The 23,222-nt window shown below is 48.5% G+C and overlaps 1 protein-coding gene across 1 annotated transcript in view; it reads left to right on the forward strand.

The window, feature by feature from the left end:
- The first annotated feature begins 4,790 nt into the window (after positions 1-4,790).
- Positions 4,791-23,222, forward strand: part of LOC147700599 (transient receptor potential cation channel subfamily V member 6-like) — a 117,528-nt gene continuing 99,096 nt past the window's right edge. Inside the window, exon 1 of the mRNA XM_086929704.1 lies at positions 4,791-5,258. Within this exon, the coding sequence (XP_086785830.1) occupies positions 5,134-5,258 (125 nt within the window). The 5' untranslated portion in view covers positions 4,791-5,133. The remainder of the gene's footprint in view (positions 5,259-23,222) is intronic.

The following is a 23,222-nucleotide window of genomic DNA, read 5'->3' on the forward strand; positions in this document are numbered from 1 at the left end:
TACCAGCCCGTTTGTTAACCCGCAGGACTTTCCTCTTCCTCGGAAGGTTCCCTCGACCAAGCTGTCGGAGTTTGTTCCACCTTCTATCACTGACACTCTTGCCGTGATCAAGTCTTTAAAATCGGGGTCTCCATCTGACCCCTGTCCAGCAAGAGTGTTGGCCGCTGCTGCTGATGTGGTGATTGAGGAGGTGACGCACTTAGTTGGCCTCTCCTTCAAAGCTGCCAGTCTGCCTGCAGAGTGGAAACAAGCTAAGCTCCTACCTCTGCTGAAAAAGGCCGGCGCTGATCCGGCGGTACTGACCAATTATCGGCCTATATCGCTGCTTCCGGCCTTGGCTAAAATCGGTGAGAGGTTGGCCTTCCAACAGCTCAATGAGTTTGTGGAAGGATCTGGAGCTCTGCACGAGGCTCAATCCGGGTTCCGCACTGCCCACAGTATGGAGTCGGCCCTGGTGGAAGTCTCTGAGGCGGTCAGGGAATGTTTGGATGGGGGCGGCAGAGCGGCTCTAATTTTATTGGACCTCTCGGCCGCGTTTGATACTGTTCCCCACCAACGCCTCCTGTCCAGACTTGCTGACATCGGTATTTGTGATCTTGCTTTGGACTGGCTGAGTTCTTTTCTGTTGGCTAGATCTCAACAGGTCTGGCTCCCTCCGTTTTCATCCTCGGCTAGACCACTCCGTACAGGGGTTCCGCAGGGCTCGACATTGAGCCCTTTGCTCTTCAATATATATCTGACCCCCCTGATTGAACTAGCCGAACATTGGGGAGCCAAAATTATTGCATACGCAGACGACACGCAGTTGTTGTTCACTTGGCCAGGTGAGGCACTGGATACAAAGCAGATCCAAAATTGTCTGTCCTCAGTCTTCAATTGGCTAGCGTCATCTCAATTGAAGTGCAATGAGGACAAGACAGAAATCTTGCTCTATGGCCAGTTTCCCCCTGACTTTAGGTCACTATTGTGGCCAGATGGCTTCCCCATGCCAGGTGCTTCAAACACCTTGGCCAAGAACCTCGAGGTCTGGTTCGGGGAGGACCTCCGTTTCGAGGGGCACATTAAGAGGCTCACTGGAAGCTGCTTTGGGACCCTGAAGTCTCTTAGAAGGTTTTTTCCGCTTCTGCCGGCCTCTGCTCGCGAGTCAGTCGCGAGAGCTTTAATTCTCTCGCGCCTGGACTACGCGAACGCTCTGTTTAGTGGCTCTCCGGCTTACTTGATAGGGCGGCTCCAGGTTATTCAGAACGCCACCGCTAGATTGTTGGGGAACATCTCCAAGCGGATCAGCGTTAGGAGTTACCTGGAGAGTTTGCATTGGCTTCCGGTGCAGCATCGAATTACCTTCAAAATCTTGACTTTGGCCCATAAAGCCATCAATGGGCGTGGCCCCGCCTATCTGATGAAACGATTCCTGCGGTACACTCCCAATCGAGATCTGCGCTCAGCATCTCAACACCTCTTGCAAGTACCACGTTTCCGGCGCACCCGGCTGGGTGGGCACTCTGTGACAGTGAGAGCGGCGCGAGCATGGAATGCGCTCCCAGTCTCTTTGCGCAGCACGGTGGACTTCACGGTTTTTAAGAAAGCACTAAAAACCCATTTGTTTAGATTAGCTGTGTAAATTGTTATGTTATTTCAGGGCTCGGCTGCTATACTTCCCTTGTTTCCTTCTTCCGCGCCAGGATACTCCGGCAGTAATTGTGCGCGCTATAAAACAGCTTAACATAACATAACATAACATAACTTCTTGGTAATACAAATATGCCAATCATGTAGATCCAATCACAATAACAATTTATACAGGGAGCACATGCACTTTAGCACTGATCAGCAGTGGTAAAGTGCGCAGAGTCCTATTGCCAACAGCCACGGGTCAGGAAAAATAAGGGAGGAAGAAGCAAAAAGTTTGGGGATGACCCTGCAAGAAGGGCCAGTTCCAACACACATTAAAGCGAAATGTGCCTTTGCCTTGTAGGAAAACCTCTTATTATTAAGCCATCCCTAAAGTGTGCCTTTAACACCCAGGGGATTTGGGTACTTGTTATAGAATAAATGGCACACTGCAATAACTACTTAAAAGCTGTTTTCCCTGTGTAGGATGGACTTGATTTTCCATCAATAGGCCAGGTGTGATTATTTGTTCGCATCTCTACCTTGGAATAGGCTAGAAAACAGATTTTAAGTTTTTTTTCCATACAATTTAAAAAATCTAACGTTGTGATCATAGCAGGCTTTTGATAACTTTACTGGAAAAGTCAATTTATAAAAGTTAAGCAAATGTTAACCTTGTGCTGCCGGAGCCAACACATTTATAAACAATTCTGCCATCAAGCTCACTGCCGAAGGCTCGATGGACATTTCTGGCTGGAGCTAACAACCCCTATCACAGTACAACTGCTTGTCTGAAGGGTTCAAGAAGGCAGTGGTGTTGTCACGACTGGTGACTTAGTAGGAATTTGAAGTCAACATTGAAGACAGGAACAATTGGCAGAACAAAGAACAACCTTCACACTACCTCTATTTATGCGGTGATGCCAAATGGGACTATCAGGATCTGCTCCCATTCATTTCCAGGGTCCACTTAGAATGTCTTACTCTATACCCAGCTCCGGGGAAATCTGCTATTTATGCTGACATAAATAAAAGTAGATAAAAGAGATGGAAGAACGGGATACCTATCTTGAAAATACTGCTCCTGAGAGTATTTACAGTATAAGAAAGAGGAAAGGCTGCAAAAGGAAGTGGGAGCCAGGCAGGAAAGAAGTCATTGTTCTGTAACAACTTTATCCAATAACTTCAGAATACACCATATGAAGAAAGAAGGCTCTTCCGGAAGAAGAGGACTGGAGAACCTGTAGCTCCTGCTGGCAGCCAAGGACTAGAACTGCTCTCCATGAGCCAAGTGGCTAATCTTCTGTCTGCCTGCTTCTGGGACACAAGAATCAGAATGACCCCTGACTCCAAGAGGGCCCAGGTGATCACAAAGGACTGCACCATAAAGGATCCCTGGTTGTAAAAAGAGATCAGATGCCTAAAAGCATGTTCTGTGGACCGGGGGTCTGCAAGGGAGACCAGGAAAACGGTACACAGAAGTGGGTGAAACGTGTGACTTCGTCATTTTTTCCTCTAAATGACCTGATCAAAGAGCTGAAGTTTGCCTGGGGAGGATGCATCTTTGGTGGAGAAGAAAACCATGTTCATCCTAGTCACTGAAAACTGGCTGAGCGGTATCTCACTGTATGGATATATGGCCAGCTACTGCTTCCGGGGGAAGGGATATTTTTGAGGACCCAAAAAAGTAAGAACGAGGATAGAAGCTTGGAACGGAGTGAGGTCACAAATCCAGCCCAGCTGTGAAGTGTCCTCTCTGGCAATGAAATCCAGCTGTGCAACACCCAGAGAATTGAGCAAAAAAAATCAACAAATGGAATGGTAGCTTGATGACTATGTATTCGGTTTCGGGACAAGGGTGCAAGCTTCAATCTTGGACCTTGACACAGTGGATCACTTGGACCTCCCAAATGTAGATAAAGAGGCTGCTTTAGAGTTTGCGCGATGGGTACTCCAACACAAAGGTGGTGAACATCCAGTTCACCATAACACAATTGTTATCTCATATAAGATACGTGCGATGACGCGGCCAGGAAGTCAGGCACATTTGTGATGGAGTAACCTGCCCCCAACCTCCAAATTAGGCCCTACGTCTCATGGTAAAAACTTTAAATAGGGTGGCCGGCTTGATGTATTCTTTTTTCCCCCCATAACGCACACATTTTCACCTGAAAGTTGCCTCTGACCTCGGCTCCATCATCGCCGGCCCAAGTGATGCCTCGGTCTCAGATACCTATGAACTCGGGCTTAAAATTGGCATTTTAATTTTTTTAGATGATACTTACCTTAACATTTTAACATTTCATACCCCTGCTTCCCTTTTCCGATTTTTATTATTTTGCTGTATTTTTTTCATTAAAGTTTTATCTGGTTTTCCCAATTGGTCTGGCTATTTTGTCGTGTTGATTCTTGACTTTAAAGCTGTTGGTACTGATTGAAAATAACACCTTTCTCTGGGGGTATTACCGGCATCTTGAGACACACCTACGAGGGGAGGGTGAGTTGAGGAAGTTGTTGAGAATGCTGAATTCACAAATGAAAAACCCACTTTCTGACATTTTTGACTCGCAACTGCCACACAATTGCAACAGTTGAGGGCGTGGCCTGCACTTGTGGTAATTGTCAGGTGTGTTTTATTTTCCCCTGGTCATGCCTCTCTGTCTTGTTTCAGTTTGTAGTTCTGCGTAGTGTGCCCAAAGATGTCTGCCTACACACACAGTTGTTCTAAAACATGGTGTAAAGTTGTTAGTACTAGTAACTTTTGATCTATTTTAAATTGCAGGTGGCCCCGCCCCTTTCTGGCTTGCCTCCAATCAATCTGTCGACGGCTGACTTGTAAAGCAAGAACCTTCCGAGTAACTCGTATGACGTGCTTCTATTCTTCACATACCATCCTTCGAGGAAACCCGTCCATCCAGACCTGTCACAAAGAGGCTGACTCCGGGCCCTCCCGGCACGAGAGAGATGAAGGAAAGTGAGAATACAGGTTGAGCAGCTCACCTCCTGGGCTCGGAATTTGCTGCAGGGGGCGGGGTGAAGAGGGGTCAGCTCCTATCTACACGACCCTCCACTCTGGCCTCGAGAACCGCAGACCCGGATGGCCCGGAGCCTTGGGGTGGGGGGCGGGGCGACGCCCGCAGGAGCCGCTATGAGTCTGTACTCTGTACAGGGCACTGGAGGAGCGGGAGCACCAAACACCTGTGAGCAGGTGAGGAGCCGGGGCACCACACACCTATGAGCCGCAGAGAGAAAGGAGCACCACACACCTGTGAGCAGGTGAGGAGCCGGGGCACCATACACCTGTGAGCAGGTGAGGAGCCGGGGCACCACACACCTGTGAGCAGCAGAGAGGAAGGAGCACCACACACACACCTGTCTGCAGGTGAGAGGCGGGGGCACCACACGCCTGTCTGCAGCACGCGCACCGGGACACACCTTGAAGTGGTCTGAACCTTCCAGAAATGGCCTCTGTGCGCCTCGACTGAGTCACCGGAAGTCGTACCGCTGCTCACCTCCATCCCCATGGGCCTGTCCTTCTCTCACAGCCCAGCTATGCTCTCCGGCCTGTGCCGTGGGGCCGGGGGCTCGCTGCAGCGCCGGGGGCCCCGACCAGACCAGGAGGAGAGAGATATGCTGCAGCAGAAGAGGTACGTCCCAGAGCCTTCTCAGCGCTACAGCCACGAAAACAGTGCATGCATGTGACGCAACGTAGCCAAAGTAAAACTAACGCGTCAGCTCATCTTAACACCCTAAGCTGAGTACATCATATCCTACCACACCACAACTGGAGGACTGTATACCATACCATAACATACCATATTGTACCATACCACACCACAACTGTAGGACTCCACACTGTACCATACCATACCATAACATACTGTACTGCACCATACCATACCACAACTGTAGGACTCCACACTGTACCATACCATAACATACTGTACTGTACCATACCATACCATACTATAACTGTAGGACTCCATACCATACCACAACTGTAGGGCTCCTCACTGTACCATACCATAACATACCGTACTGTACCACACCATACCATAACATACCGTACCACACTGTACCGCACAATAGCGTACTGTACTTTACCATACCATAACTGTAGGACTGTATACCATACCACTCCTTACCATACCATACCACTCCATACCATAACATACCGTACCATATCATACCATGCCATAACTGTAGGACTGTATACCATAACACACCATACCATACCAAACCAAACCACAACTGTAGGGCTGTATACCATACCACTCCGTACCATACCATACCATACCATACCATACCATATCATAACATTAAATACTGTACCATACCATACCACAACTGTAGGACTCCCCACCGATACCATACCATACCATACCATAACATACCATACTGTACCATACCATACAATAACTGTGGAACTCCATACCATACCATACCATAACATAACACACCACAATTATAGAACTCCATACCATAACATACCATACCTAAACATAACGTACCACACCATACCATAACATACCCTACCACACTGTAGCGCACCATACCGACCCAAACCATACCATACTTAAATTAAATTAAATGTTAAATGTTGTATACTTGTAAAGCGCACAGCTGCCCCAGCAAAGGGGCGTCCCAGCGCTGTATACCGCAGGGGAACCCATCCTGGCTTTCCCTGTGAGATGGTCCCTCCTGGGCATCTCCAAGGTCATGACAAGCATCCCCAGCGCTGATGAGGCTGTTAGTAGAGATTAAGCAAGCTATTGCGCAGAGTTGCAGAGTGGGACCCATGGTTGGAGTAAGCACCGAGGCGAGAATTATCGAGTCCACTGACCATGGCTCAAGTCCCTGCCGAGTCGGGAATCGAACCCTTGGTCCCGGGTCGACCTCTGCTTCCGGGTCTGCCGCCTCTAACCAGTGAACCACACCACTCTACTCTACTATAACTGTAGGACTGTATACCGTACCACACTGTACCATACCACATCATACCATAACATACCATACCGCACCATACCATACCACACCATACCATACCGTACCACAACTGTAGGACTGTATACCATACCACTACGTACCATACGATAACATACCGTACCATACCACAACTGTAGGATTGTATACCATGCCACTCCGTACCATACCATACCATGACATACCATACCACACCACAACTGTAGGACTGTGTACCATACCACTCCATACCATACCATACCATAACATACCGTACCATACCATACCACAACTGTAGGAATGTTTGTCAAGTCAAGTCAAATAATTTATATAGCGCGCTACATACCCAGAGGGTCCCAAGGCGCTTGAGGAAGGGTGGGGAATGCCATACCACTCTGTATCATACCGTACCATACCATACCATAACATACTTTACCGCACCATACCACACCATACCACAACTGTAGGACTGTATACCATGCCATGACATACCATACCCCACCATGCCATACCATAGCACAACTGAAGGATTGCATACCACACCATACCATACCCTACCCTACCCTACCATACCATACCATACTATACCATACCACACCTGACGGTCTGCCTACCATACCATACCATAACATACCATACCATACATACCATAACATACCTTACCATACCATACCATACCATACCTGAAGGTCTGTCAACCATACCATACCATACCATTCCATACATACCATACCATAACATAACATACCGTACTGTACCATACCAAATCATACCATACCGTACCGCACCATACCATACCATATCATACCACAACTGTAGGACTGCATACCATACCCTACCCTACTTTAACATGCCATAACATACCTTAGCATCAATTAATCGATCAAGAATTTGTAGAGCGTACTACTTAAGGTGCTGGGGGAAAAAAGTGTGGGGGGGGCGCTACTGGTCGAACAGCCAGGTCTTGAGTAGCCTCCTGAAGGTCAGCAGGTCTTGGGTCTGTCGTAGGCTCAGTGGGAGGGTGTTCCAGGTCTTGGCGGCAAGGTGGGAGAAAGATCTGCCGCCAGTAGTTGTTCTTCGGATGGGAGGAACGGTGGCGAGGGCGAGGAAGGGGGAATGGAGCTGGTGGTTGCGGATTTAGAAGAAGAGTTGTCTGTTGATGTAGGCTGGGCTGGTCTTGTGGAGTGCCTTGTGGGAGTGGATGAGGAGCTTTAAGGAAATCCTCTTGTTGACGGGGAGCCAGTGCAGGTTTCTCAGGTGGGTGGTGATGTGGCGGTGGCGTGGTACGTTGAGGATCAGGCGTGCAGAGGCGTTTTGAATGCGTTGCAGTCATTTGATGAGCTTGGCCGGGGCTCCCGCGTAGAGTGCGTTTCCATAGTCGAGTCTTCTACTGACGATGGCCTGGGTGACTGTTCTTCTTGTATCTGTCGGAATCCACCTGTAGATCTTGCGGAGCATGCGGAGGGTGTTGAAGCAGGAGGTGGCGACTGTGCTGACTTGCTTGGTCATGCAGAGTGTTGAGTCGAGGATGACTCCCACGTTTCGTGCGTGGTCGATGGGTGTCGGGGCTGCTCCCAGTGCCGTAGGCCACCAGGAGTCGTCCCAGGCTGAAGGGTTGGAGCCGAGGATGAGGACCTCGGTCTTGCCGTGTTCAGCTTCAGTCGGCTGATCTTCATCCAGTCGGCGACGGCTGTCATTCCTTCGTGGAGGTTGGCTTTGGCGGTGAGGGGGTCCTAAGTGAGGGAGAGGATCAGTTGAGTGTCGTCAGCGTAAGAGATTATGTTGAGGTTGTGCTGTCAGGCGACTTGTGCGAACGGGGTCATGTAGATGTTGAACAGTGTCAGACTGAGGTATGAGCCCTGGGGTACACCGCAGAGGATTTTGGAGGCTTTGGATCGGAATGGGGGGAGACAGACGCTCTGAGTTCTGCTGGAGAGGAAGGAGGTGGTCCATTCCAGGGCCTTTTCTCTGATCCCTGCGTCGTGGAGGCGTGTGCGTAGTGTGCGGTGGCAGACGGTGTCGAAGGTGACCCATCAAGGGAAGGATTACTTTCAAAACCCTGTGCTTGGCGCATAAGTCCATCCATGGTGCTGGCCCCCCGATTTTGGATCCCCTCTTTCGTTGCCATCAATCAGTGAGATCTCTGAGATCCAACCAGCGGAACTTGTTGGTAGTCCCCAGGATAAAGCTGGCCCGGATGGGTGGCCGCCGGCTTTCTGGGCACGCAGCTAAAGAATGGAACGCACTCCCAGATGACATCAGGCACGAGTCTAACCACCTCGCTTTCAGGAAGCGTTTAAAGACGCACTTGTTTCAATAGTGTCTTCCTTGTCCCTTGGTCTTACAGCGCTGGGATGCTCAAGAGTAGCCATGCGCTATAGAAGAGGGTATTCATTCATTCATTCATTCATTCAGGTGGCGGAGAGGTTATACTACAACTGAAGGTCTGCGTACCATACCATACCATAACATACCATACCACTACTGTAGGACTGCATACCATACCACAAGTGAAGGTCTGCCTACCATCTCATCCATACCATACCATAACATACCATACCACATCTGAAGGACTACATACCATACCATACCTTACCAGACCTCAAGATAATGCTGTATACCATACTACAACTATATTGCTACATGCATACCATATCACAAATATGTTTAGGAAACAAGGGACCCCTATGAAAAAACTAGCTATTCATAGGGAATGTAACTAGTGGAAGGAAGTTATAGCTAGAACAGGTACTAAACGATGATTAACAAAGAGAATACCTTTTATGTCTCAAATATAGACATGTGTGAGATGGACTCTTAACATCCCAATATACAAAAGAAAAATTATTATATATACTTATTTTGATTAGTTTATTTAGGTTATTTTAACTTTTTTTTTGATTCATACAGGATACATAAATAGATAAATAGAACAATGACATAATAGTGCATTCGAAAATCAAAAAATACATAACGTGAATAAATTCATACAGCATAAAAAAATATGTGTAATTCATGCGATAGACGAGAACGTTGACTTAGGCAGTGCGGCAGATGTTTTACTAAGACATCTGCCGCACTGCCTAAGTCAACGTTCTCTTTTATTTCTTTTGTATACTGGGATGTTACAGAGTGTCCATCTCACACATGTCTATATTTGAGACATAAAAAGGTATTCTCTTTGTTAATCATCGTTTAGTACCTGTCCTAGCTACAACTTCCTTCCACTAGTACCATATCACAAATATACTGTTGCATACATAACACAACTAGTGTACTGCATACCATACCACACTACAACTATATTGCTGCATACATACTATACCACAACTATTTAGATACCGGAGGCAATGTGTAAAGCATTTGCGCAACACACAGACACAGCAGCAAAACACTAGGCACGACACAAAAAGGAACTCCACACAAGTTTATATATAAAAATAGCCTTTGTATTCCCATAAACACATTAGATCAAATCACTCAATTTACACTGTGCAATCTGGCACTGGGCAGTATCTACAGGGGGTTATATACACGTGACAGGGGCCACATGGACCACCTTCAGAATCAGCACTTAGTAGAAATAGTAGCTGTAGAATATAGAATGACTGAAGCACAAAATAACAATTGTAGAGCACAACCAGTAACCACTGGGAAAAGGTAGAAACACACTATGCAATACTAATCACCTTAGGCATAGGTCATGCAGTGAAACATAAATTGAATAGCATGAACCATACTAGGTAAAACAACCTCCTAACCATAAAACACATTTAGAGGTATCAGGCAGGATGCATAAATACATTACGCATAAATCACCTTAGGCATCAGGTAATTACCAACATAACACAAATCACCAATAACCTGTGCAAGAATCACATTAGATACTGACCCCAGGCCACCTGGCCTTCCACAGGGGCTTAAATGCCCTTTGTCCAACAGTGTCAGTGAGCGCTGTCTAGGCAGCGAAAGCAAAGGTGCGCAAGAGTTTGGGCCTAAACGTAGCAGCTGCCCACTACGTGCTGGGCAGCTGTATAATCCAAATGATGGGCACGGCTTAGCGTTGCAGCTGCCCTCTATCACACAAGGCAGCTGGGGGAATTAGGCCAACCAACAAGCACTGACACTATAGGGCTTCTTGGCCCCGCTCTGAGGCTCTCTACAATAACACTTGCCCCCTTGGTGCAGCTGCCCTCTAGGAGCGGGGCAGCTGGGAGAAATGGGGCCTGGGCACCTCGATGCTCTCACGTCAGAGCCCACAGGCTCTAAAACAAATATGCCCCACTAGAACAGGAAGAACGGGCACAGGTAGGCGGAGGCCCAACTCTGGGGCTCCCTGAGCAAAAATCACACCCCAACAGTGGAGAGGCTAGCCCTCATGTGAATCAGCTCAGCAGCGAGCCCCCAAAGCTGTAAGGATTGCCAGGAGGGGGGGCAGGCACCGGAGATGTGCCCCGACGCCCCTTTTCACAGTAATAACCAAGGGAGCCCTACTCACCAGGCCCCGTTAGGCTGCGGCAGGCTCTGTCTGCTCGGCACTTCGCTGGAGCAGGGGGTGAGCTCCCGGCTGCTTCCTGCTTCCGTCACCGGTCAGCACTCTCCTCTCACCGTGGTGGGGGCAGGCACCGACAATTTACCTTGTGCCCCCTCTGCTTCTCCCTGGATGATGGTGCTTTTCCTGTGGAGCCTTCGAGGCTCCAGGGACTTGGGCAGCCCGCGGGGTGTCTCTTCTTCATCCAGTCCCTCTTCTGGGACTGGGACTTCAATGGGGACCCGGCCAAGACTCCGGGCAGCGTCTTGTGGAGGCGGGGTGGGCTCCCGTCATCCTCCAAGTCCGCGGTCACCCTCAGAAGCAGGCGGGGCTCTTCCTGAGCCTGGGAGCCCTGCTGGATCGTCCGCTCGCTTCCGGCGGGCTGTCCTTCACTTCCGGGTCACCATGGGCAGAGCGGCGGCCCTCAGGGCTGATTTCTTGGCGGCTGCAGACTGACCTACAGGGTAGGCTCCTGGTCTTCTACACACAGTCCCTGGCGGGGTGGGCACCCTCTAGAGGTATTTACGAAGCACAGAAGTCCCTGGCGGGGTGGGCACCTACTAGAGATCTTAAACAGGCAAATATGCGGGGTGGGCACCTGCGCCGAACTCAGCAGATTGCGGGGTAGGCTCCCGCTTTGAAGCGCAAAGTCCTTGGTGGGGTGGGCACCCGCTAGGGGTATATATTAAAAAGGCACTAAGCCCCGGAAAGGGGTGGGCACCTGCAAGGGGTATCCAAATAAACGGCAAATATGCAGGGTGGGCACCCATGCCGAAATCGGTCCAAAGTTCACCGAAGAATGCGGGGGGAATCCCACACGCTGCAGCTTCGTGCTGCAGGCCCCCAGCAGTCCTCCTGGGGCCGAACACAGTGCTCCTCAGAACAGCAAAGCCCTCTTTAAGAATAAAAAGGAGCACTTTCTTGGCAATAAAGTGCAAGGCCCCAAAGAAAGTCTTTCAGAGGGCAGGGGGGCAAAGGCTGGGCCCAGGGGCCAGCTCACAGGGCCCTCCAACAGGGAGGCATTCCCCAGTGGCGGTTCCTCCTGGTGCCCAGCAGCAGCAGCAGCAGGCCCCCCTTCAAGTCAGGATCAAGAGAACCCTTTACATGGGGTCACAGCCCCTTTTTATACACACATTTCCTTTGTTTCCTAGCACATGGTTTAGGGAAAACCAGATGCAACTGGTTTGGGAGCACTTGAGCACTTTGTTTTGCTCAGCTCCTCTTCTTCCATTCACAGGATGGGCCAGGGACATCGGACACACCACAGGGGGGGGAGCCAGCATTGTGGAGGGAAGGCACAGCCCTATTCAGGTCCCCGGTGCAACTCCTCCCTCCCATCTACATGCAGATCTCCCTATTCACCACCGGGGCAGACCCATCCTGGCTCCTGGAGCCAGGCACACCAGCCAGCTCCTGTCACTCACAAGCCAGACAGTCAATTCACATTCACTGAACACAGAAATGCCAACTTCTGAAAGTGGAACTTCTCCACTAGGCACATTAAATCTGCGCACACCGTTGCGCAGCATTTAATCTCACGAGTTCGCACATGCCAAACTCGCCCCTGCACTCCTCACACCAGGAATTACCATGGACTCCGGGCAGCGTCTTGTGGAGGCGGGGTGGGCTCCCGTCATCCTCCAAGTCCGCAGTCACCCTCAGAAGCAGGCGGGGCTCTCCCTGAGCCTGAGAGCCCTGCTGGATCGTCCGCTCGCTTCCGGCGGGCTGTCCTTCACTTCCGGGTCGCCATGGGCAGAGCGGCGGCCCTCAGGGCTGATTTCTTGGCGGCTGCAGACTGACATACAGGGTAGGCTCCTGGTCTTCTACACACAGTCCCTGGCGGGGTGGGCACCCTCTAGGGGTATTTACGAAGCACAGAAGTCCCTGGCGGGGTGGGCACCTACTAGAGATCTTAAACAGGCAAATATGCGGGGTGGGCACCTGCGCCGAACTCAGCAGATTGCGGGGTAGGCTCCCGCTTTGAAGCGCAAAGTCCTTGGTGGGGTGGGCACCCGCTAGGGGTATATATTAAAAAGGCACAAAGCCCCGGAAAGGGGTGGGCACCTGCAAGGGGTATCCAAATAAACGGCAAATATGCAGGGTGGGCACCCATGCCGAAATCGGTCCAAAGTTCACCGAAGAATGCGGGGGGAATCCCACACGCTGCAGCTTCGTGCTGCAGGCCCCCAGAAGTCCTCCTGGGGCCGAACACAGTGCTCCTCAGGACAGCAAAGCCCTCTTTAAGAATAAAAAGGAGCACTTTCTTGGCAATAAAGCGCAAGGCCCCAAAGAAAGTCTTTCAGAGGGCAGGGGGGCAAAGGCTGGGCCCAGGGGCCAGCTCACAGGGCCCTCCAACAGGGAGGCATTCCCCAGTGGCGGTTCCTCCTGGTGCCCAGCAGCAGCAGCAGCAGGCCCCCCTTCAAGTCAGGATCAAGAGAACCCTTTACATGGGGTCACAGCCCCTTTTTATACACACATTTCCTTTGTTTCCTAGCACATGGTTTAGGGAAAACCAGATGCAACTGGTTTGGGAGCACTTGAGCACTTTGTTTTGCTCAGCTCCTCTTCTTCCATTCACAGGATGGGCTAGGGACATCGGACACACCACAGGGGGGGGAGCCAGCATTGTGGAGGGAAGGCACAGCCCTATTCAGGTCCCCGGTGCAACTCCTCCCTCCCATCTACATGCAGATCTCCCTATTCACCACCGGGGCAGACCCATCCTGGCTCCTGGAGCCAGGCACACCAGCCAGCTCCTGTCACTCACAAGCCAGACAGTCAATTCACATTCACTGCACACAGAAATGCCAACTTCTGAAAGTGGAACTTCTCCACTAGTCACATTAAATCTGCGCACACCGTTGCGCAGCATTTAATCTCACGAGTTCGCACATGCCAAACTCGCCCCTGCACTCCTCACACCAGGAATTACCATGGACACACATATCCCACATGCATTTCTATGGGAGGGCAGGCCAATCTGACCACATGCACTCAGAGTGCACACACACGTTACACGGGGACACCATGCTAAAGTGCGCAGAAGCCAAAAATCACTAACACCGTGTCACATTTAAAAGCAAAAAAAAGATTTAGGGGTGAACCTGCCAAAAGGGCCAAGTCCAACACATACCATACCATACCATATCATAGCATACTGTAGGACTGCATAGCATACCACAAGTGAAGGCCTGCCTACCATACCATCCATACCCTACCATAACATACCATACCACAACTGAAGGACTGTATACCATACCATACCATACCATACCATACCTTAGAATACAACACCATACCATACCACAACATAATGATGCATACCATACTACAACTATAGTGCTACATGCATACCATACCACAACTATACTGTTGCCTACATACCACAACTAGTGTACTGCATACCATACCACAACTATTTTGCTGCATACATACTATTACACAACAATTTAGTTGTGCTGCATACCATACAATATCATAACTATAGTGCTGCATACATACCATACCATGCATACCATACCCTACCATATCACAACTATATTGCTGCACACCATATCATGAAGCAACTATAAAATGGCATATCATTCTATTACATATCACACTGCACATCTGCATACTATAGCTAATGTACTGTATGCATACCATTCCACAACTATAGTGCTGCATGTCATACTACGATTCAGAAAAAGGGGGTGGTGATGGACAGAGCATCTGAATCAAACAGAATACTCGTACCCAGTCAACAGATCAGGGCTTGATCCATCACCATTTTTTAGCTCACTGCACCACCCCAGCTCAGAACCTGGCTACATGCAAATTAGTCTGTCCCTGGCCCAGTGCATCATGGGAACAGGGCAGACCAAACTACCAAGCCAATTCTTATACTGGAAAGGAAACAAGCTTCCGGGGACCGGTTTCTGGCATTACAGCTGTCTTCGGCCCGGCTTGCTTGAATCCTGATGGTGCAGTGAGCAAGGGACTCATGTCTGAGCATACCCTACCACGCTTATGGTGGACAAAATGATTCAGAAAAAGGGGGTGGTGATGGACAGAGCATCTGAATCAAGCAGAATACTCGTACCCAGTCAACAGATCAGGGCTTGATCCATCACCGTTTTTTAGCTCACTGCACCATCCCAGCTCAGATCCTGGCTACATACAAATTAGTCTGTTCCTGGCCCAGTGCATCATGGGAACAGGGCAGACCAAACTACCAAGCCAATTCTTATACTGGAAAGGAAATAAGCTTCCGGGGACCGGTTTCTGGCATTACAGCTGTCTTCGGCCCGGCTTGCTTGAATCCTGATGGTGCAGTGAGCAATGGACTCATGCCTAAGCATACCCTACCACGCTTATGGTGGACAAAACGATTCAGAAAAAGGGGGTGGTGATGGACAGAGCATCTGAGTCATGCCAGAAACCGGTCCCCGGAAGCTTGTTTCCTTTCCAGTAAAAGAATTGGCTTGGTAGTTTGGTCTGCCCTGTTCCCATGATGCACTGGGCCAGGGACAGACTAATTTGCATGTAGCCAGGTTCTGAGCTGGGATGGTGCAGTGAGCTAAAAAACGGTGATGGATCAAGCCCTGATCTTTGGACTGGGTAGGAGTAGTCTGCTTAATTCAAATACTCTGTCCATCACCACCCCCTTTTCTGAGCCGTTTTGTCCACCATAAGCGTGGAAGGGTATGCTCAGATGTGAGTCCCTTGCTCACTGCACCTTCAGGATTCAAGCAAGCAGGGCCGAAGACGGCTGTAATGCCAGAAACCGGTCCCCGGAAGCTTGTTTCCTTTCCAGTAAAAGAATTGGCTTGGTAGTTTGGTCTGCCCTGTTCCCATGATGCACTGGGCCAGGGACAGACTAATTTGCATGTAGCCAGGTTCAGAGCTGGGATGGTGCAGTGAGCTAATAAACGATGATGGATCAAGCCCTGATCTTTAGAGTGGGTAGGAGTGGTCTGCTTAATTCAGATACTCTGTCCATCACCACCCCCTTTTCTGAATCGTTTTGTCCACCATAAGCGTGGAAGGGTATGCTCAGATGTGAGTCCCTTGCTCACTGCACCATCAGGATTCAAGCAAGTAGGGCAGAAGACGGCTGTAATGCCAGAAACCGGTCCCCGGAAGCTTGTTTCCTTTCCAGTAAAATAATTGGCTTGGTAGTTTGCTCTGCCCTGTTCCCATGATGCACTGGGCCAGGGACAGACTAATTTGCATGTAGCCAGGTTCTGAGCTGGGATGGTGCAGTGAGCTAAAAAACAGTGATGGATCAAGCCCTGATCTTTGGACTGGGTAGGAGTGGTCTGCTTAATTCAGATACTCTGTCCATCAACACCCCCTTTTCTGAATCGTTTTGTCCACCATAAGTGTGGAAGGGTATGCTCAGATGTGAGTCCCTTGCTCACTGCACGATCAGGATTCAAGCAAGCCGGGCAGAAGACGGCTGTAATGCCAGAAACCAGTCCCCGGAAGCTTGTTTCCTTTCCAGTAAAAGAATTGGCTTGGTAGTTTGGTCTGCCCTGTTCCCATGATGAACTGGGCCAGGGACAGACTAATTTGCATGTAGCCAGGTTCTGAGCTGGGATGGTGCAGTGAGCTAAAAAACGGTGATGGATCAAGCCCTGATCTTTGGACTGGGTAGGAGTGGTCTGCTTAATTCAGATACTCTGTCCATCACCACCCCCTTTTCTGAATCGTTTTGTCCACCATAAGCGTGGAAGGGTATGCTCAGATGTGAGTCCCTTGCTCACTGCACCATCAGGATTCAAGCAAGCCGGGCCGAAGACGGCTGTAATGCCAGAAACCGGTCCCCGGAAGCTTGTTTCCTTTCCAGTAAAAGAATTGGCTTGGTAGTTTGGTCTTCCCTGTTCCCATGATGCACTGTGCCAGGGACAGATTAATTTGCATGTAGCCAGGTTCTGAGCTGGGATGGCGCAGGGAGCTAAAAAATGGTGATGGATCAAGCCCTGATCTTTGGACTGGGTAGGAGTGGTCTGCTTAATTCAGATACTCTGTCCATCAACACCCCCTTTTCTGAATCGTTTTGCCCACCATAAGTGTGGAAGGGTATGCTCAGATGTGAGTCTCTTGCTCACTGCACCATCAGGATTCAAGCAAGCCGGGCAGAAGACGGCTGTAATGCCAGAAACCAGTCCCCGGAAGTTTGTTTCCTTTCCAGTAAAAGAATTGGCATGGTATTTTGGTCTGCCCTGTTCCCATGATGAACTGGGCCAGGGACAGACTAATTTGCATGTAGCCAGGTTCTGAGCTAGGATGGTGCAGTGAGCTAAAAAACAGTGATGGATCAAGCCCTGATCTTTGGACTGGGTAGGAGTGGTCTGCTTAATTCAGATACTCTGTCCATCACCACCCCCTTTTCTGAATCGTTTTTTCCACCATAAGAGTGGAAGGGTATGCTCAGATGTGAGTCCCTTGCTCACTGCACCATCAGGATTCAAGCAAGCCGGGCCGAAGATGGCTGTAATGCCAGAAACCAGTCCCCAGAAGCTTGTTTCCTTACCAGTAAAATATTTGGCTTGGTAATTTGGTCTGCCCTGTTTCCATGATGCACTGGGCCAGGGACAGACTAATTTGCATGTAGCCAGGTTCTGAGCTGGGATGGTGCAGTGAGCTTAAAAATGGTGATGGATCAAGCCCTGATCTTTGGACTGGGTAGGAGTGGTCTGCTTAATTCAGATACTCTGTCCATCACCACCCCCTTTTCTGAATCGTTTTGTCCACCATAAGCGTGGAAGGGTATGCTCAGATGTGAGTCCCTTGCTCACTGCACCATCAGGATTCAAGCAAGCCGGGCCGAAGACGGCTGTAATGCCAGAAACCGGTCCCCGGAAGCTTGTTTCCTTTCCAGTAGAAGAATTGGCTTGGTAGTTTGGTCTGCCCTGTTCCCATGATGCACTGGGCCAGGGACAGACTAATTTGCATGTAGCCAGGTTCTGAGCTGGGATGGTGCAGTGAGCTAAAAAACGGTGATGGATCAAGCCCTGATCTTTGGACTGGGTAGGAGTGGTCTGCTTAGTTCAGATACTCTGTCCATCACCACCCCCTTTTCTGAATCGTTTTGTCCACCATAAGCGTGGAAGGGTATGCTCAGATGTGAGTCCCTTGCTCACTGCACCATCAGGATTCAAGCAAGCCGGGCCGAAGACGGCTGTAATGCCAGAAACCGGTCCCCGGAAGCTTGTTTCCTTTCCAGTAAAAGAATTGGCTTGGTAGTTTGGTCTTCCCTGTTCCCATGATGCACTGGGCCAGGGACAGATTAATTTGCATGTAGCCAGGTTCTGAGCTGGGATGGCGCAGGGAGCTAAAACATGGTGATGGATCAAGCCCTGATCTTCGGACTGGGTAGGAGTGGTCTGCTTAATTCAGATACTCTGTCCATCACCACCCCCTTTTCTGAATCGTTTTGTCCACCATAAGCGTGGAAGGGTATGCTCAGATGTGAGTCCCTTGCTCACTGCACCATCAGGATTCAAGCAAGCCGGGCCGAAGACGGCTGTAATGCCAGAAACCGGTCCCCGGAAGCTTGTTTCCTTTCCAGTAAAAGAATTGGCTTGGTAGTTTGGTCTTCCCTGTTCCCATGATGCACTGGGCCAGGGACAGATTAATTTGCATGTAGCCAGGTTCTGAGCTGGGATGGTGCAGTGAGCTAAAAAACAGTGATGGATCAAGCCCTGATCTTTGGACTGGGTAGGAGTGGTCTGCTTAATTCAGATACTCTGTCCATCACCACCCCCTTTTCTGAAGCATGTCATACTACAACCATAGTGCTGCATACATACTATACCACAGCTATATTGCTGCACACATACTACGCCACAACTATTGTGCTGCATACCATACCATCCTATACCACACCATACCATACCATACCACGACTATAGTACTGCATACCATACCATAGCACAGCTATAGTACTGCATGCCATATCATGAAACAACTATATAACGGCATACAATACTATACCATACCATTCCATATCATACCACACATCTGCATACTATTGCTATAGTATTGTATACATACCATACCGTAAAATCATAACTGATACCATACCACAGTCCTCCATGCATGCCCCGTTATCACAGGGATTTCTATACTGAATACATAGTATGGCATTCAATAGTTTCATACAAACAAAAGCCTCTACCACGGATCCTCTTTAACATTTATGAAAAGACTACAACAGATTCAGAAGTCTGCTGCCAGATTACTCCTACATGTAAAACCACAAGCCCACATCCCCCCTGCCTTGAAATCCCTGCATTGGTCACCAGTTGCCAGAAGATCCACATTCAAGCTGCTTTGTTTCACCCGCCTCCGCTCTAGATTGGCAACTCACCTCAAAATCACACCATACAGGGAAAAAAACATCCTTCTTGTTCTAGCAGCCAAACTATGGAACTCTTTACCCCAATACATAAGATCCGCAAATAACTACCTTATCTTCAGAAGACTACTCACTTTTCTACTTGACCACCATACTCAAACACAATTTTACAGCATATCCCTGTGTGACAGTTATTTGGATTATATATGTGTACCTAGATATGTGTATTCTTTTTTATATATGTGTATAATAATCATGTTTATAAATATATGGATATTCGTTAGTTCTTCTTAACAAATGTACATTTTACTTATGGTTATGTTATTATGTGTTTAACATGTATATAGGTCACTAAATAAATAAGTACATCTTTTATCATAACTACTCATCTACAATTATTTCACAATTGAATTAAAAAGAAAATTATAAAAACAAATAAATTAGCTTAAAGTACAGCAACACTTGAAAGTCTGAGTTCAATAAGTACAACTTACATCTAGATATATTACCTTATTTATACATATATATATATACATTCCATGTATTTATATAACCTTATATTTATTACTTTACTCAGAATTCCCAATGCAATACTCTATAATTCACCCTATACCTCTCAATATGTCCTCTACCTCCACTGTCTGGCTCATCCCAAACCCCATTCTACTACTATGATACTCAAAATAACCCTTTCAACACTTTTCTCTCCTCTTCCTCACCTTTCATCATCTCAAACCTCTTTTACCAATCAGATCTCCCAAACAAGCCTCTGTCAACCCTTCCCTCTGACTCTTCACCCCTACTCATCCCAAACCTCCTCCTGCTGCTATGATCTCCAAATAAACACTTTCTACACCCTCCCCTCTTCTATCCCTCCACTATCCGTTTCAATCCAACCAACAGACTCGCATGTCCACCACTCAAATACATTTTCATACTTCCTTATACTAATTCACTGATAATCCTTTTTGGGATCTGGAGTAGCGTGCTACTTGCTGAAAAAGTGCTTTGACGCCTTGTGAGGGGTAGTAAGCGATATATAAATGCAAATACAATTACAATATCATATTATACCATTCAGTACCCACAGCACTGCATACCACGGCTAACCATACTGAATCTGACTATAGTGATGCATCCTACATCAGACCATATCATACCATAACTATAGTACTGCGCACCCTGGCCTACCAGATCGTACCAAATCACTCCAAAAGACAAGAAGCACGCTTTCTGACTAAGGGTCTTACTTTTTGCCACATTTGGTGTAATTCCGCTCATTTGTTTTTTCTGTACCTGCAATAGAAGTCTCCAATAGGAATTAACATGGAAAGTCAACATCCAGAGGGCATGTCCTACAGCTAACCCCCAGCTACATACCGCCAAAGGTAGTGCACAGAAGGGGTTGGCAGACTACAGTGGGAGTGGATGGAGGTATGTTAAGAAGATCTTATATCAAGTTAAGAAAACTATAGAAATTCACTGTGAAAATTAAAGGTCAAGGTGATTGTTAGAAATGGGGGTCTCTTGTTGGCAGAGGTAGGTACCTTTGTCCAAATAGGGACCCTTTCTTCTAGTCAGGGTAAAGGATATGCACACTATAGATAACCCCTGCTCACCCCCTTGGTAGCTTGGCACAAGCAGACAGGCTGATCCCAAGGGCAATGTGCCAAGTATGTGTACCAACACTCACAGTAAAATAGTGAAAACACCATAAATGGACACCAAACCAGTTTAGAAAAATAAAATATCTTTATCTAAACTAAAAAAGAACAAAACGACAAAAATCTAACATACACAGTTAACCCTTTTGCTGCTGCCGCGATTTCGCGGCAGTGTGGCACTTCCGGAAAATGGGCGGGGCCGAGTCTGCCATTGCCCGACGGCAGCACTGGAGAGGTAGTGCTGCCATCAGCCAATGGCCGACGGCAGCACGGAAGGGGTTAAAAATGTGACTTTCGAAAGGTTTCAAGAACTTGTACCATAGAAAACTATGGATGCGTGACTTTTACACAAAGTACCTGAGGTTGCGTAAAAATTCACGCATCTAAAAAGCGGCAGAGATGGGAGGCATCGAAAAACAAAGAGATGCATCAGTTCCTGAGACCATGGGGAGGCGATGACACAGTTCTGCTGCACGCAGGTGAAGTGATGCGTCGAATCCGATCTGTAGGGGGAAGTGATGTGTCAATTCCAAGACGGTTCTGGTCCGCGGGTGATGCCTTGGGAAAACTTGCTGCACAGGTATGATGAGTGAAAATCCGGGATGCGTCTGCAATCGATGCGATGGTGTCGAGGGGTGCTGCGTCAGTTTCTTCAGCCTCGATCCCTTGATGCGTCAGTTCTTGCAGCAGCAACAGGTGCTGGGTCGGTTTCATCAGCAGCGCAGTGTTGCGTGGAGATTCTTATTGCACAGCAGTGCTACATCAGAAATAAAGCAGCAAGAAGAGCAATGCGTTGTTTTTGTAGTTCTCCTAGTTCCTTCTCTCTATCAGCTCCTAAACAGTAGCAACAACCTCAAGAGGTCCAATACTGGCAAAGGCACCTCCTCGCAGGTCAGAACCCACAGCAGCAGAGTTCAGGGGAGCTGGGGGAGTAGTCTTTGTATACCTGAGACTTCAGAACAAGAGGCCAGCACACACACGCCCTTGGAGATCTCCTTCAAGCAGAGGACACAGCACAGCAACGTCCTCCTCCTTTTCTTGGCAGAAACAGCAACTGCGGGCCAAGCCCACACAGCACACAGCAAAGTGGCAGTACTTCTCCTCATTCCCTCTAGCACTTCTCCTTGGCAAAGGGTCCTCTTGAATTCCAGGGATTATCTAAAGTTATGGGGTTTTAGGTCTAATATTTATACCCTGTGTTGTATTTGTTCTCTTTCTGCAAAGGTCTCTGAGCCCAGTCCAAACCAGTTCAGTCCTCACTGCTGTAGTATGACCACAGGGGGTGGCGACAGCATTGTGCAAGGAAGACAGGCTCTATTCAGGTGCAAGGAAAACATCCTCCCACCATTCTAAATGTAGACCTGGCCTATTCAGGTGTTTGTGAAAACTCCTTCCACTACTCTGAATGCAGCCCAGGGCTATTCAGCTCAGCTCTGACTCATTCAGAAAAGGCACGACACACAAAGCCCCCCCCCCCCCGATGGACGTCTGAGAGAATGCACATCCCCAGCCATGTCGCTCCAAAACCAGACAGTCAATACACAAACAGGCTGAGGCACACAGAATTGTTAAACAAGAAAATGGCCACTTTCTAAAAGTGGCATTTTCAAACAATTTAAAAATCATCTTTACTAAAAGATGTGTTATTAAATTCTGAGTTCAGAGAGCCTAAACTTTATTTCTCTATCTTGTTCCAATAGGAAGTTATATTTATAAAATTTTATAAATAAACTCCCATGCTATCCTATGGGGCACTATAGCCTTTCAATAGTGAAAAACAAAATTGGCAGTACTTCACTATCAGGACATGCCACACATACCAAGGCATGTCCTACTTTTCACATACACTGCACCCTGCCCACAGGGGTACCTTGGGCCTTCCTTAGGGGTGACTAACATGTAAGAAAAGGGAAGATTAGGGCCTGGCAAGTGGGTGTACTTGCCAGGTCGACATGACTGTGTGCAGGCACTGCAGTGGCAGGCCTGAGACATCTTTTCAGGGCTACTCATGTGGGTGGCACAATCTGTGCTGCAGGCCCACTAGTAGCACTTGGTTTACCAGCCCTGGCACACTTAGTGCACTTTACTAGGGACCTACTAGTAAATCAAA

Source organism: Lissotriton vulgaris, chromosome 7 (genome assembly GCF_964263255.1).
Source record: "Lissotriton vulgaris chromosome 7, aLisVul1.2, whole genome shotgun sequence".
Taxonomy (NCBI): domain Eukaryota; kingdom Metazoa; phylum Chordata; class Amphibia; order Caudata; family Salamandridae; genus Lissotriton; species Lissotriton vulgaris.